The 15,141-nt window shown below is 40.7% G+C and overlaps 1 protein-coding gene across 2 annotated transcripts in view; it reads right to left on the bottom strand.

Annotated features, from left to right (window-relative positions):
• Nucleotides 1-11,612: 11,612 nt before the first annotated feature.
• Nucleotides 11,613-15,141, bottom strand: part of slc30a7 (solute carrier family 30 member 7) — a 47,015-nt gene continuing 43,486 nt past the window's right edge. For both annotated transcript variants that reach the window (XM_052012471.1, XM_052012472.1), the window contains exon 11: nt 11,613-14,271. In XM_052012471.1, coding sequence (XP_051868431.1) covers nt 14,224-14,271 — 48 coding nt within the window. In that variant the 3' untranslated portion in view covers nt 11,613-14,223. The remainder of the gene's footprint in view (nt 14,272-15,141) is intronic.

The following is a 15,141-nucleotide window of genomic DNA, read 5'->3' on the forward strand; positions in this document are numbered from 1 at the left end:
AGTAGCACAACACATCAAAAGCCTAATGCCTGTTTCGGTGTCCCTGTGGGGATCCCTTTTATTTCAGACCAGAACTTGGATAGCTGCAGCTTTGGAGGGCTTATCACCCAGAATGCTTATTTCTATCTTAAGTATGCTGCATTTTGGAGCAATTATTGGTCTGGCACTTGTTTGCCTGATAATTCCTGATGCAAACTTCCTGCAGATTAGCTCATTTATAACTTGCTACCCCAACAAGATTTTGAGATCAATGGATCTTTTTTGTTCATATGAGGTGTCGCCTCTTGAAGAGTTAGAATCTGCTGAGCATCCGTGTGATGGATCAGCTGACAGAGGGACAGATTGTACAGGAGCAAAAGTAACAACTTAGCATTTCACATGGTAAATTCTCTTCTCTCCTAAACTCACTTAAAAAAACTATAGGGCCTTACTTTGCAAATCAAATAATTGATGATATAACATGGAGGACATTTTGTATACAGTAGGGCTAAAACAAGATTCCCCAGAATCGATTAATATTGGACAATTTCTCAGTGTGTAAATATAGTTGACTGAAAATTACATAAGCATTCTGACAACAGAGATCAGAGTTCAATTTAGAAAAGGTATCTTGGCCTGAGATAATTCTGAGACAACTTAACTCTTGCCTTCCCTGGCCTGGAAATATGTGTAGGACCAATAATATGACTGTAGTAATCACCTTTGTTTAAAGGAATTACAGAATAAGAAGACAGGGGCACTGGTTTAAGTTTATTTTCTCTGCAAAAATAAAACTTTGAAGAAGCAGATGGGGGGGGGGGTGGGGATGTCATTTGGAAAACTTCACATGATACTCTCAGATTTAGAGAACTTCTCATATATAGTAGTTAAAGCAGTTCTTGACAATGTACATTTCTTTAACGCCCATTCCAATATTAATCAGAGCAGCTGACTTAATAACCAAAAATGGAAATACTCATCAACTCAGGCAGCTTTTGTGCAGAGAGAAACAAAATTAATATTTAATTTTTAACTCTGTTCATGCTGCAAACAAAACCCTAAGCCTCCACTTACTTGTTACTTTAATTCTCCATCCCACACACATCCTAACACTGTCCTTTGCCTCCTCTGCCATTCCTACAAAATTCAATGTAAGCTCAAGGAACAGCAACTCACCTTCTGACTAAACATGTTACAGCCTTCCATTCTCAACATTTGAGTTCAACAATTTTGGATAACAAGCACCTACAACTTTTTGTTTTCCAGATGTGATACTGCAGTGTGATAGCGAATGCTGAAGACGGAACAGTGCTCCATTCTATAGCACTGATATCCATCACAAAAATTGTTCAAATGATAAAAAATTAAAAAAAAAGAAATTCAAGCCAGTTTTCTTTCACCAAACTGATAAGGAATTCAAAACCAAAATTCACCAGATGCCGAGTTTTAAATATTGCATCCAGTCCTGAATCAAAGGCAACATGAGATTATTTCAAATCTCAAGTTGCTACACTAACCTCAAAAGAGTAGTGTGAACATGTACTAAATAATATATCCTATGCGAACAAATACATCTTCCAAGCAGCCAGTGAATTCTTCCAAAGGGGCAGAGGAAGTAACTTGAGTTGCATGTCTGGTATGGAAAGGAGCAGGTCAGATTTGGATGGGTCAAGTATTTTGGAATGGAATCTGCAGACAGCTGGATAACAGGCTAGTTTTACTCTGCCAGGACATAGCAACTTCCTTGCTCTGGCTCTGTTCTGATGATGATGCCTTCAACACCATTGCTTTCAAAATGTCCGCTTTTCTCTCAGCCAGAGTCTCACCTCCATGCTGACAGAACTATCAAGTGCATCTGTTCCATTTCCCATCCTTCACCCAGGACAAGGATAGAGTTTCCTCTGACCCCACCGCTACCACCCCTAGCCCCCAGTCTCCACATTCAAAGGATGTAATTTCCACCACCTGCAACCTGATGCCATCTTCCTGTCCCCTCCTTTCAGCATTCCGAAGTGGCCCATTCCCTTCACGGTGCTTTGCTTCATTCTTCTCTCTCCACCTGCACCCATCCATTTTCTTACGCCGCCGCCGCCCCACACAACTGCAGGGGATGCAACGCCTGCTCTTTTACCTCTTCTCTTCCCACCATCCAAATGCCCAAATACATTTTCTATGGGTGGCAATAATTCACTTGTACCTCTTCTAATTAATAGTACTGCCTTCAGTGCTCTTCAGGGAAACCAGATGCAGATTGGGTGACTGCTTTGCGAAGGAACTCCATTCAGTCTTCAAAGATATCCATAAGCTGCTAGTAGCCTGTCGCTTTAATTCTCCTTCTCACTCCAATCTCTCTGTGCTCTCCAAACACTGTTCCAACAAAGCCCAAAGCTTGAGGAGCTTAGACCAACGTCATTAGACCCCACAGGATTGCAAACAACCAGCTTTTACACTTTTGTATTTGGCCAATTTTGGTGAAAGGTCATCAGCCTAACTGTTTCTATCTCCACAGATGCTGCCTGACATGCTGAATATTTCCAGTATTCTGTTTTCATTAAAGGTTTCCAGCATCTGCATTTTTAAGCTTTTCAAATTCTATTAATACCGGATTGAATTTACTCCCATGTCAACATGAACTAACAGCACAGGAAGATTCTTATCCCTACTCCATCAATAGAAACACAACTGTAATATTATTAATCATGGGCTTGTAATTTAGAACCCCTCACTACTCAATTGTTGGAAATGGTAGCATTTATAAAATCCACATAGGAATCAGAAGGCCTTATCAAAAAACCTTGCAGCTCCTACAGATCCTCAGCGGAGAAATAAGACACTGAAAAATGAAGCTTGGCAAGATTTAAATTTCTATTTTGATTTAAATTAAATCTAGACAAACTAGTGTGACTTGAAAGAAAAATTCAATAACCTCCAACTCAAGCTACATCTACTTGTAAAATGTGTTTGTCCCACCCTACTGTCCACACTCTTCCTATTGGTGATATATTGCATTCCCAAATCCAGAAAGTTTAGCAGAGTCAATTATTTAGCAAGCCACAAGTACACATAGCACTCCCACTGGAGATTAACTAGCAAAAGCCATGTAAACTTATGAAAGCTGCTTATCCAGACAATACCGTGTTTTGGAGTAGATTTGCAGAAGGCTTGAGAAAATTTTTCTATTCCTGATTACACTTCTCCAAACACCATTTGTCAGTCGGTTCGGCTGTTCAGTTTTCAAGTTTCCTGGAGTTCTGCATGTCTGCCATTTTGAACTAGCTTGAAGATCGAACCTTGTTCCAAGTTTATCAGCTGATCCATCACCTTATCCATCACCTTGGCAGGCTCTCCTTCCTTCTCTACACACAGCTAGAAGCACAATTTATTTATTAAGTCAACCAAACTTTAGAGGTACACACAAGGTACCAGCTGCTTCTTGCAATCAGCAGTAAAACCTTCAGCATCAATGTAAAGTGTTCTAGAGAGCCACAAGGGAAATGGTCAAATTTACAGATGTGCGTCTGATTTAGGCCTCATAAAATAACATCAAGTAGAGTTCTACTTTTAATGAGATCCAAAGATCTATAAAACACCTTTCTTTGTTATGGATGAATCAAAGACATATAGGAAAAGGTACTTTAAGCAAGTAAGCAAATGATTATGCATGAGAAATGCAAGTTAAAGTGGATCCATTCAGCGGCATGCATTTGAGGTTGCAACAGGGAAATATCCACTGAAGGTAATAGATGAAGAAAGTAACCTAGCGCAAAAGTTGACCACTCATAAGGAAAGCAATTAGGATTTTAAGTTTCATGGTTGAGAGTCGTGCACCAAATAAGGGCTGTGGATGAGGCTGAAGGAAACCATGCTGTGTCCACACTGCAACAATTGTTGGTCTTTACTCACTGAACAATATTGAGATCACAATGAGGATGACTAATGTAATCAAATTTTGGAGTTGTTAATTATAAAGGTAGGTACCACAACTTGGGGTTATTTACTTTGGAGAAATGCGTGGATAGATAGTATGTAAATGATGTTTCCAAGGTGTTTGAGGGAACTGGAAAGAGCATAGTTGGTTAGCCATTGAAATAGTTTGGTATTGTATGACTAGGAGTAATTCCACATTAATTTTTGTAGAGAACCAACTGCTTCTGGAAGAAATTACCCAGACATGTGGAGAGTATAAGCATTTCAATCCTCTGAAAGTAACTTGACAAATTACAAAAAAAATCAATTATAGAGTCGGTAGTCACATCTTCCCTTGTCATTAGCAAACTTCAAAAGAAATTTTCATGTTTACCCTGAATTGCCCAGGAGTTTTCTCCCTATGCCAGGCACAGTGTTATTGCAGGTTGAATGAATCAAATATGTGGCCATGTCATTGTCCAAGCACCACTATTTTAACTTTACAAATGTGGCAGAAACTACTAACTTTGCACAGCAGTAAAGCAGGAATACCTCTGGAAAATTACAGGGTCATGTGTCAATGTGCTTCTTCTTACTTTCTCTTGGCATTTGGAATTTAGTGTTTGTGATGGTCTTCATTTTTGAATTGCAGTGTAACCTCAATAGAATGCCTCATTATAACCAGGTTGGATCGGTGGTTAAGAAAGCGAATGCTATGTTGGCATTCATCTCGAGAGGTATAGTGTATAAAAGTAAGGAAGTGTTGATGAGGCTCTACGGGGCACTAGTGAGGCCTCATTTGGAATACTGTGCGCAGTTTTGGGCCCCACATCTTAGGAAGGATGTGCTGACGTTGGAGAGGGTTCAGAGGAGATTTACGAGAATGATTCCGGGAATGAAAGGGCTTACGTATGATGAGCGTTTGTCGGCTCTTGGACTGTACTCACTGGAGTACAGAAGGATGAGAGGGGACCTCGTAGCGACATTTAAAATGTTGACAGGAAAGGATAGAGTAGATGTGGCTAGGCTGTTTCCCTTGGTGGGCGAGTCCAGGACCAGAGGGCACAATCTTAGAATTAGAGGGTAGAGTTTCAAGACAGAGATGAGGAGAAATTTCTTTACCCAGAGGGTGGTGAAATTGTGGAACTCCTTGCCACGCACAGCAGTGGAGGCCAGATCAGTGGGGGTGTTCAAGGAGGAGATCGACAGATATCTAAATAGTCAGGGTATCAAGGGATATGGGGATAAGGCTGGAAAATGGGATTAGAATAGGTTTTTTTTTCCCACCCCATTTCTTTTTCCCTTTTCCTTGGAGCAGACTCGATGGGCCGAATGGCCTGCTTCTGCTCCCTTGTCTTGTGATCTTGTGATCGTGGTTTCAGATATAATCCGGGCATTACCATGTCCACAAAAATTTACAAAGAGAATGCATTAAATAACAGAGTTGTGGAAGGTGGATTCAATTGTAGACAAATGTGAAGCCATGAAAATTGGTGTGGCACCTGTCCCCCAGTGAATTAATGTCTGTAGACCTGTCAGCAGTGAGTCAGTGTGCATGGGACCCACCCCCAAGGAGGATTCAGCATGTGTTTTCATTCCAGGATCACAGGGGTTGGGGGGAGGGGGCAATAATATTCCCACCTTACAGTCACAGACCTTTGTAAATGTCTATCTGCTAACAGCAGTATTCAGGAGGGAGCATCAGATTCCAGAAAAGGATTGCCAGTTTAGCACTGGGTATTTATTTATGACTTGCAGCTGTGGGCGGCAGCCTTGATTGAGCAGATTGAGTGGAAAGATGGGGGATGGATGTTGGGGAAATCTGTTCAAAAGTCGGGAAGATAGATAGATACAGAATTAAATAAATATTAGTTACACTTATGATGCAAGTAGTTTATAACACAGGTGTTAGTTATCCCCTGAGGCCCACATTACATCAAGATTGCACTGTTTTAAATACTAATGTAAAAAATGTTCCTTGCATTATCTGCCATTTTATGAATAATGTTTAAATTACATCTCATCTCCCTACTTTTTAGCAGAACTATAATTATCATTGGGTTTATTTATTTACTTGAATCAGAATTATTATCACTGACATATGACATGAAATTTGTCGTTTTGCAGCAACAGTACAGTGCAAAGACATAAAAGTATATAAATTACAACAATAAATAAATAGTGCAAAAAAAAGGAATAACAAGATAGTGTTCATGGATTGTTCAGAAATCTGATGGCAGAGGGGAAGAAGCTGTTCCTAAAGCGTTGAGTATGGGTCTTCGGGCTCCTGTACCTCCTCCCTGATGGTAGTAACGAGAAGAAGGCATGTCCCGGATGGCAAGGGTCCTTCATGATGGATGCTGCCTTCTTGAGACACTGCCTATTGAGAGTTGGGGAAAGTTGTGCCCATGATGGAGCTGGCTGAGTCTATAAACCCTCTGCAGCCTCTTGTGATCCTGTATATTGGAGGCTCCATACCAGGCTGTGATGAAACCAGTCAGAAGGCTCTCCACCATACATCTATAGAAATTTGTAAAAGACTTTGGTGACATAGCAAATCTCCTCAACCTCCTCATGAAGTAGAGCCGCTAGCGTGCCTTCTTTGTGATTGCATCAACATGTTGGGCCCATACACTTAATTTGTGCCCCTATCACCTCTCATTGCTGAATCAATGATTCAATGTGAATTTTCTTAGAATCTGTTATAGAGTCATAGAGCACCACAACACAGAAGCAGGCCCTTTGGCCCATCTAGTCCATGCCGGCCTGGTTTGCTGCCTAGTCCTGTCTACCTGCACCCGCACCATAGCCCTCCATACTTCTCTCCTTCACGTACCTATCCAAACTTCTCTTAAATGTTACAATTGAACCCGCATCCAGCACTTCGGCTGGCAGCTCATTCCACACTCGCACCCCCCTCTGAGGGAAGTAGTTCCCCCTCAGATTCCCCTTAAATATTGCACCCTAAACCCATGATCTCTAGTTCTAGTCTCACCCAACCTGACGGAATAAAGCCTGCATACATTTACCCCATCTATACCCCTCAATTTCGTATACTTCTGTAAGATCTCCCCTCATTCTCCTATGCTCCAGGGAATAATGTCCTACCCTATTCAACCTATCCCTGTAACTCAGGTCCTCAAGTCCCAGCAACATCTGTGTAATTTTTCTCTGCACTCTTTCAAGATTATTGATATCTTTCCTGTAGGTAGGAGACCAGAACTGCACACAATATCTAAATTTGGCCTCCCCAATGTCTTACAGAACTTCAAAATAACATCCCAACTCCTGTACTTGATGCACTGATTTATGAAGGCCAATGTGCCAAAAGCTCTCTTTACGACTCTTCCCTGCCTGTGATGCCACTTTCAAGGAATTATGGATCTGTATTCCCAGGTCCCTTTGTTCTACCCCACACCTCAGTGCCCTGCCATTCACTGTGCAAGTCTTACCCTGGTTTGTCCTCCGGAAGTGCATCACCTCACACTTGTCTGCATTAAATTCCATCTGCCATTTTTCAGCTGGTCAAGATCACTTTGCAAGCTTTGACAGCCTTCCTCGCTGTCCACTACGCCCCCAATCTTGGTGTCATCTGCAAATTTGCTGATCAAATTTACCACATTATCATCTATATTAACGATTTATGTGATAAACAACAACAGACCCAGCACCGATCCCTGCAGCACACCACTAGTCACAGGCCTCCAATCAGAGAGACAACCATCTACTACCACTCTCTGGCTTCTCCCACTAAGCCAACGTTGAATCTAATTGACTACTTCATCCTGAATGCCAGGTGACTTAACCTTCTGGAGCAGCCTCCCATGCAGGACTTTCTCAAAGGTCTTGCTAAAGTCCACGTAGACAATGTCCACCGCCTTCCCTTCATCAACCTTCCTGGTAACGTCCACGAAAAACTCTATTAGATTGGTTAGACATGACCTGCCATGCACAAAGCCATGTTGACTATCCCTAATCAGGCCCCATCTATCCAAATACTTGTATCTGGTCTCTTAGAATAACCTCCAATAATTTACCCACGACTGACGTCAGTCTCATCGGCCTATAATTTCATGGCTTATTCTTAGACCCTTTCTTAAACAACAGAACAACATCAGCTATCCTCCGGCACCTCACCCATGGTTAAGGACATTTTAACTATCTCTGCCAGGGCCCCTGCAATTTCTGCACTAGCCTTCCACAAGGTCCAAGGGTATACCTCATCACGCCGTCAGGATTTATCCACCCTAATTCACCTAAAGACAGCAAGCACCTCCTCTTCTGTAATCCCGATATGGTCCATGACCTCACTTCTCTTTTTCCTCAGTTCTATAGACTCTGTCTCTCGAGTAAAAACAGATGCAAAAAATCCATTTAAAATCTCTCCCATCTCTTTTGACTCAATGCATAGATGACCACACTGATCTTCAAGAGGAACAATTTTGTCCCTTGCTATCCTTTTTCTCTTAATATGGCTATAGAATCCAAAGCGGTTTCTTTCACCTTGTCTGCCAGAGCAACCTCATGTCCTCCTTTAGCCCTCCTGGTTTCTCCCTCAAGTGTTCTCTTGCATTTCTTGTACTCCTCAAGCACCCCATTTGATCCCAACTGCCTATACCTGATATACACCTCCTTTTACCAGGGCCTCAATATCCCTCAATAACCAAGGTTCTCTAAACCTGTTAGCCTTGCCTTTTATCCTAACAGGTACATACAAATTCTGTACTCTCAATATTTCACTCTTGAAGGCCTCCCACTTACCAAGCATCTCTTTGCCAGAAGACAACCAAATCCCAATCCACGCCTGCCAGATCCCTTCTGATGCCATCAAAATTGGCCTTATTCCAATTTAAAATCACTAGATCCAAAGCGTTCCCCCTACACTCACTTCTGTAACCTGACCTGTCTCATTCCCAAAGAGGAGATCCAGTATCACAATCTCTCCAGTTGGGACCTCTCCATATTGAAGAAGGGAACTTTCCTGAACACATTTGACAAACTCAATCCCATCCATGGGAGTCCCAGTCAATATGTGGAAAGTTAAAATCACCGCTGACAATTGGGAGGTCTATAATATAGTCCCATTAATGTGATTGTCTCTTTTTTATTCCTCAGTTACCAGTCCTGCCCCTCCTGCAACCAAGTCTCACTAATGGCTACAACATCATAATTCCACATACAGATCCACACTCTAAGTTCATCTGCCTTACCTACAATACTCCTTGCATTGAAACAGACACAACTCAGAACATTAGTCCCACCACAAGCAACCTTTCAGTTTCCATCTTTGCTTGTAGTCTTAACATCTACTTTCCCCACAGCCACTGCAGTTGTTGCACTTCCACACTCTGGTTCCCACCCTTCTGCAACACTAGTTTAACCCCCCCCCCCCCATGCCCCCCCCGAGCAGCACCAGCAAACCTTCCCGCAAGGATATTGGCCCCCCTCCAGTTCAGGTGCAAACCGTCCCGTTTGTACAGGTCCCACCTGCCCTGGAAGAGAGCCCAATGATCTAAAAACCTGAAGTCCTCCGTGCTGAACCATCTGCTTAGCCACATGTTAAACTGCACCATCTTCCTATGTCTTGCCTCACTAGCACATGGCTTGGGTAGCAATCCTGAGATCACCACCCTGGAGGTCCTGTCTTTTAACTTAGCACCTAACTCCTGAATTCACTTTGCAGGACCTTGTCACTTTTTCTGACATTGGTACCAATGAGTACCATGACCTCTCTCTGCTCCCCCTCCCCCTTAAGAATGCTATGGACTCGATCCGAGACGTCTCTGACCCTGGCACCTGGGAGACAACATATCATCCGAGAGTCTCGTTCTAGTCCACAGAACCTCCTGTCTGCTCCCCTAACCAATGAATCCCCCATCACTCCCACACTCCTCTTCTCCCCCCTTCCCTTCTGAGCCAAAGAGCCAGACTCAGTGCCTGAGACCTGACCACTATGGCTTTCCTCTGGTAGGTGGTTGCCCCCTCAACCGTATCTAAAATGATATATGTTATTGAGGGGAACGGCCACAGGGATACCCTGCACTACCTATTCCCTTTCTTGCTCCTGACTGTCACCCAGCTACCTGCCTCCTGCAACTTGGGTGTGACTGCTTCCCTGCAACTCCTATCAACCCATCTCCCAAAAGATCCAAAGGTCATCCAGCTCCAGTCTGTAGGAAGCTGCAGCCAGATGCACTTCTTGCAGATGTAGCCATCAGGGACACTGGAGGTTAACCTAACTTCCCACATCATGCAATAATAAAGGGAGAGAACCTAACAGAACCTCACCTTAGCCTCCACCACTAAGCCTCGAGCCAAAACCTCAGCTCTCCACTCTTACACTGGCCCACTCACACAATGGCCACACCGCTTTACCCTACCTGCCTTTGATTGGCTGAGTTGCCAATGCACTTAGCTAATCAGAAACAACATAAAAAAAAGCTGCTGGCTCCTCCCCTCTGCTGCTCTGGTTGCTGGAACTGCAAAAAAAAACAAATCCCAACCAAAAAAATGTAATACCTTCTCTAAAAATCTCAAATCAAGGATTTTGCCTAAACTTTGTTTCGTTTTCCTAATTTGATAGCTAGCTTCTGTTGTGGTCACTGGTTCCCAAGTATTTCTTACAGCTTAGCTACATGCTTATTAACCAGAACAAGTAGTACTTCCTTCCTTGTCAGGAGTGTCAACATGAAGAGATTAAAACACCCTTGAACATGCAACAAAAAAAACCTCAGTATTATTTCCCTAAACAAGTCTACTTTTGTTTAATTAAAATATTAACTTTATAAATTATACCTCTGATTTATCTGTAAAATGTATTTTCAAATTCCTGTCTCAATGCAGATAAAGTGACCAGCAGTAACAGTTTCGGTTTAAAAGTTCAGATAAAGAAGTTTATATTGAAGAGACAAGTATAGATTATTTTAGAAAGATTTTCCATGTTTCGAGTTCAGTTAAATGCGATGTTAAGTTTACAAATTATTGCTCCCTCCAACACGTCAATGATTTAATCAAAGAAACAAACATTTGTAGCAATAAAGGAGGCCATTTTACTCTTCACGTTGGTGTTGAATGAGTGATATCCTGCCTAATCCCACTTTCCAGCTGATCTGTACTCTAGGTTTTGGGATTTTAAGTGTACATCCTACATTTCTTAAATTATTGCAGGGTTTCTGCCTACACAACCCTTTCAGGCTTTGTGTTCCAGATCTCTGCCAGCTCTGGGAGTATAAATTGCTCATTTTCCTCTAATCATCCTACAATTGTCTTTAAATCCATGGCCCCTAGCTTGTGGTCTCATTCTAGGCACCTGTTATTTTATACACCATCGTTCAATTTCCCTTCAGCCACCTCTTTACTGAAGAAAACAACCACAGCCGATCCAACCCTTCATGCTAGTCAAGATTCTCCAGTTCTGGTAAGATTCTTGTAAGTCTTTTCTGTACATTTTCAAATACAATATGATGACCAGAACGGTAAACAGTATTGGAGCTGTTGTCTTTTATACAATTCAAGCACTGTCTTGATCATTATCTCCTGCCTCACTGTTTTCAGGGATTTTTGGATAGGCGCACCATAGTCACCCACTTCCCCTGTGCTTCTCACTTCTGAAAATGTACGTGGAAGAAAAAAATCATAGGGAATACTGTTTCACAGCATTAAATCCAAAGGAACTTTTGTTTGTGCAAGGAAAATTAAAATTAACATATTCAGAAACTTGAACAAACTGTAGTTGTCAAAATATTTATTATGCATATTTCTGCAATTCAGACAAGTTGTTTGATGAGAATTTACTATAGAGACGTTTTATCAGAGTAGTACATACTTCAAATTGCTTTGGTGATGTTTACAATTGTTTTAAAATATTAAAAATACTGCAGTCAATCTCTTTTTTTAAAGAATCTCCTCGAGATTTATCTAGAATGATATTTATATCGGCTAGAATAACTACTAAGGAGCTCAAGACTCACATGTGGGATCTCAGAAGTTTCAGTTTAACGGCTTTGAACAGGAAAGACCTCTACATTCTGATAAGCATACTTAAAGTAATGCTACTCCTTTTCTCTCCTCATATGCTCAATTAATTCCTGGGTAGATGCAAAGGCTTGATACAGAACAAGGAACCCTTTGATTTAATGTTGAAAATGTTCCCAGAAGCAGCAACAATGCATATTACAGCAAATAGAGTGACTATTCCATTTAAAGTGAAGAGTAATAATTCTTTACAAACACAATAAATACTTCTGCTTTGACACAAATGTATTTACTGTCGTTTTATCAGATAAACTTGCCCTGCTCAGAGTTATTCACACATTTTGTCCACAATGCTGTAAATTTAACACCTTTTTGTAGCATGTGAATTGAGCAAAACAAACAGAGTAGGAAAAGGGAAAGCCTAAGCAGTACCTTCATTTTATCCTTCACAGACAGCGTCTGATTACAGCTTGTGAGTGTGCAAACACATCATACTAAGGTTTCCAAGCTATCAACATTTGCTTTGGATAATGCAGTTTGGCACCCACTGCAAGATACTGTGTTATATTCCTTATGCAGCTCATTTAACCAGCAAACAACTTAATTGCTGGATGAACTCCAATAATTTACAAAAGTAGATTTTGTTTATTGTTGAAATAGCTAAAAACAAAATAAAATTTGACACTTATTTCTAAAACCACACTGTTGTCTTTTGCTTTTTCCAACCCCAATCACAGGCACTGGAAGAATCTGATTTCCTTCTTGCCACTGACACATGGGCAAAATGATTCTGACCAATTCGTCCTAATTTGCCACAGGGCATTGATTATTTGTTAAACCTCATTACATTGCGACTTAATAAACTCAGCAAGGAGTTCAATCTGAATTATATTTTACTTCCAAACAATTTAATGACAAAAATTCAAATTATTGAGTCACTACTTTGATGTGAAAAAAGTTAAACGGATGTCTAACACTCATTTAACTGGACCAGCACAAGCATCAATGGAAAATAAAAATCACGAAACTAATCAAATTCATAACAGACCTATTCCTTCTGATAAACTACCAAAACCATGTTTTAATCTGCTGGGATTATTTCCCTTTTATATTTATAAACTGATTGTTTTTCATGGTGTAAGCAATTTAGAAATAGTAGAGAGAAAGACTTAGAAATATACAGCATGTCTGGCACTAGTTTTTAACCGAGTCTGACAAAAGTTCATTGGTGTAAATATCAACTATGTTTCTCTCTCCACTGATACTGCCTTATATGATGAGCATTTCCAGAATTTTCTTTGAATATTTCAGATTTCCAGCATCCACAGTACTTTGCATTTTTAAAAGCAATTAATATTGTTCATTTTGAGCATTTAAAATAAGGGTTTAAATTTGATTTCACCTATCAGAACAGATACAAACAACCAGTGTCAAAAGGCGAGTCAGGATAATGTATAATTCCTTTTAAAGAAATCACTGTTAACAATTTACAAATATTCTCTTTTCTTATGTCTGGCTATTTTTCTTCAGTATGGATTGTCTGTTGGACTGTTCGATTTCACCCAGTCCATTCCAGGGTGACCTCAAGTAATCACCTCTGTGCAAAGTTCCCCCGTTGTGGATGGAATTTCTTTATATTTCAGCACAATGTAATGAACATGTCAAAAGGACCATTTAAGAATAAATGATTGAACTGTATACGAGTGTGCTACAACAAAAAGGGTCAGTTCCCTAACCTCCTGCCCCTCCCTAAAAAAATCTATTAAAAAATCCAGAAGAACCATGCCAATTACCATGATGTGCACGACTGGCCAATGATTACAAAACTTGCTCTGATGGGTCCAGTATCCACTTCCTGTCTTTCAAATATTAGTTCTTGGTCACCGTAAAAAGGCACTTCAGAAACTGAATATGGTTCATATCATTCAACATATGTGAGCATACAACTAATAAAATAAAACTGGAGAATGCAGAATGATAGCCAGGATGACAATATTTAAATGAACAGGAATAGACTTGAACTGTGGGAACACATCTGTTAAAATGGATGCAGGATAATAACACAACATTGCTCATTGTACAACAGAACACCAACTCAGTTTTAATTCCTTAACAGTCAAGATGAAATAAGACACTTTAGGTCTAGACACAAAAAGATTGTTCCAGATCTAGCAGGTGCTGACCATGTAAATTATTTCACTGTTCCTTGACTCGAGACCTTCTAATGATGCAAGTAAATAGTGTTCTGTCCACATTCAAGTTCATTGCATGCTGGTGGTGTTTCAAATCCAGTGACCAACCAGCAGTTAAATCTATTCCCAGATCCCAGCACCAGAAGTTCAGACCAATGTGACTTAGGCATCTTTACATTGCTGCAAAATCAATCTGGACGTAAAGCTGCCTTACGCCTGCCTGCAAACAAAAAGAAAGTTTATTCATCCATTAAAGTTGGAATGTGTTGTTCCCCTCCAGCAACAATTCAGTATCATACAAAACTCCCAGCTCTTAAATAATATAAAATTTATGATTAATAACATCAGAAATGGGGAGGATTATGCTAAATATATTTTAATACGTGAATGGCTTTCCACATTATTACTTTGCAACTTTTAGCACAGTAAACTCAAATATGCAGAATGATGTTGGAAAGTTTTCAAAGACAAGTCATACCTGTGCTATCAGGGAATAAATGAATGAAGCCACAAAATCAGCTAGTAATGCACAAAATCACTGGCTGACAGAAAGTGAGGTCAGGAGTTTGGAACCACCTTCTCCATTAGAGAGTACTTCAGAACCCAGGAAAGGAGGAATCAAATTTTACCACATTAGTGAGAAAAAATGAGCAGGCAAAAAAAAAGTGTCTGCGACCTCTTAACTCCAGGGTCTTGGGTTAGACAGCACATGAGATTGGGATTGGTGTAAAATTTGCAGGTTACCTGCAGGTTCCAGTTTTCTCCCACATCACAAAGGTGAGTGGTAGGTAAATTGACTACAGTAAATTACCCCTTAGAGGTTAATAGTGAAAAAGGAGCTGATAGGCATGTATGAGAAAATAAGTTGCAGAGGTACAAGGAAATAAGAGAGTGTGGGGGGTGGGGGGGAAGAGGAATGGGACTGTGCCTCTGAGAACTGACATGGCTCTAAATGGGCCAAAGGCCTCCCGTGCAAGAAAGACGTTTAATCAAGTTCCAATATGTTTTCCTATTGGTGATGATCAGGTCACTGAGATCTAACTCGGGCAACTGAACTCACACGTTGAAAAGTTAATGTTCATGCTCAAAT

Source organism: Pristis pectinata, chromosome 3 (genome assembly GCF_009764475.1).
Source record: "Pristis pectinata isolate sPriPec2 chromosome 3, sPriPec2.1.pri, whole genome shotgun sequence".
Classification (NCBI taxonomy): Eukaryota; Metazoa; Chordata; class Chondrichthyes; order Rhinopristiformes; family Pristidae; genus Pristis; species Pristis pectinata.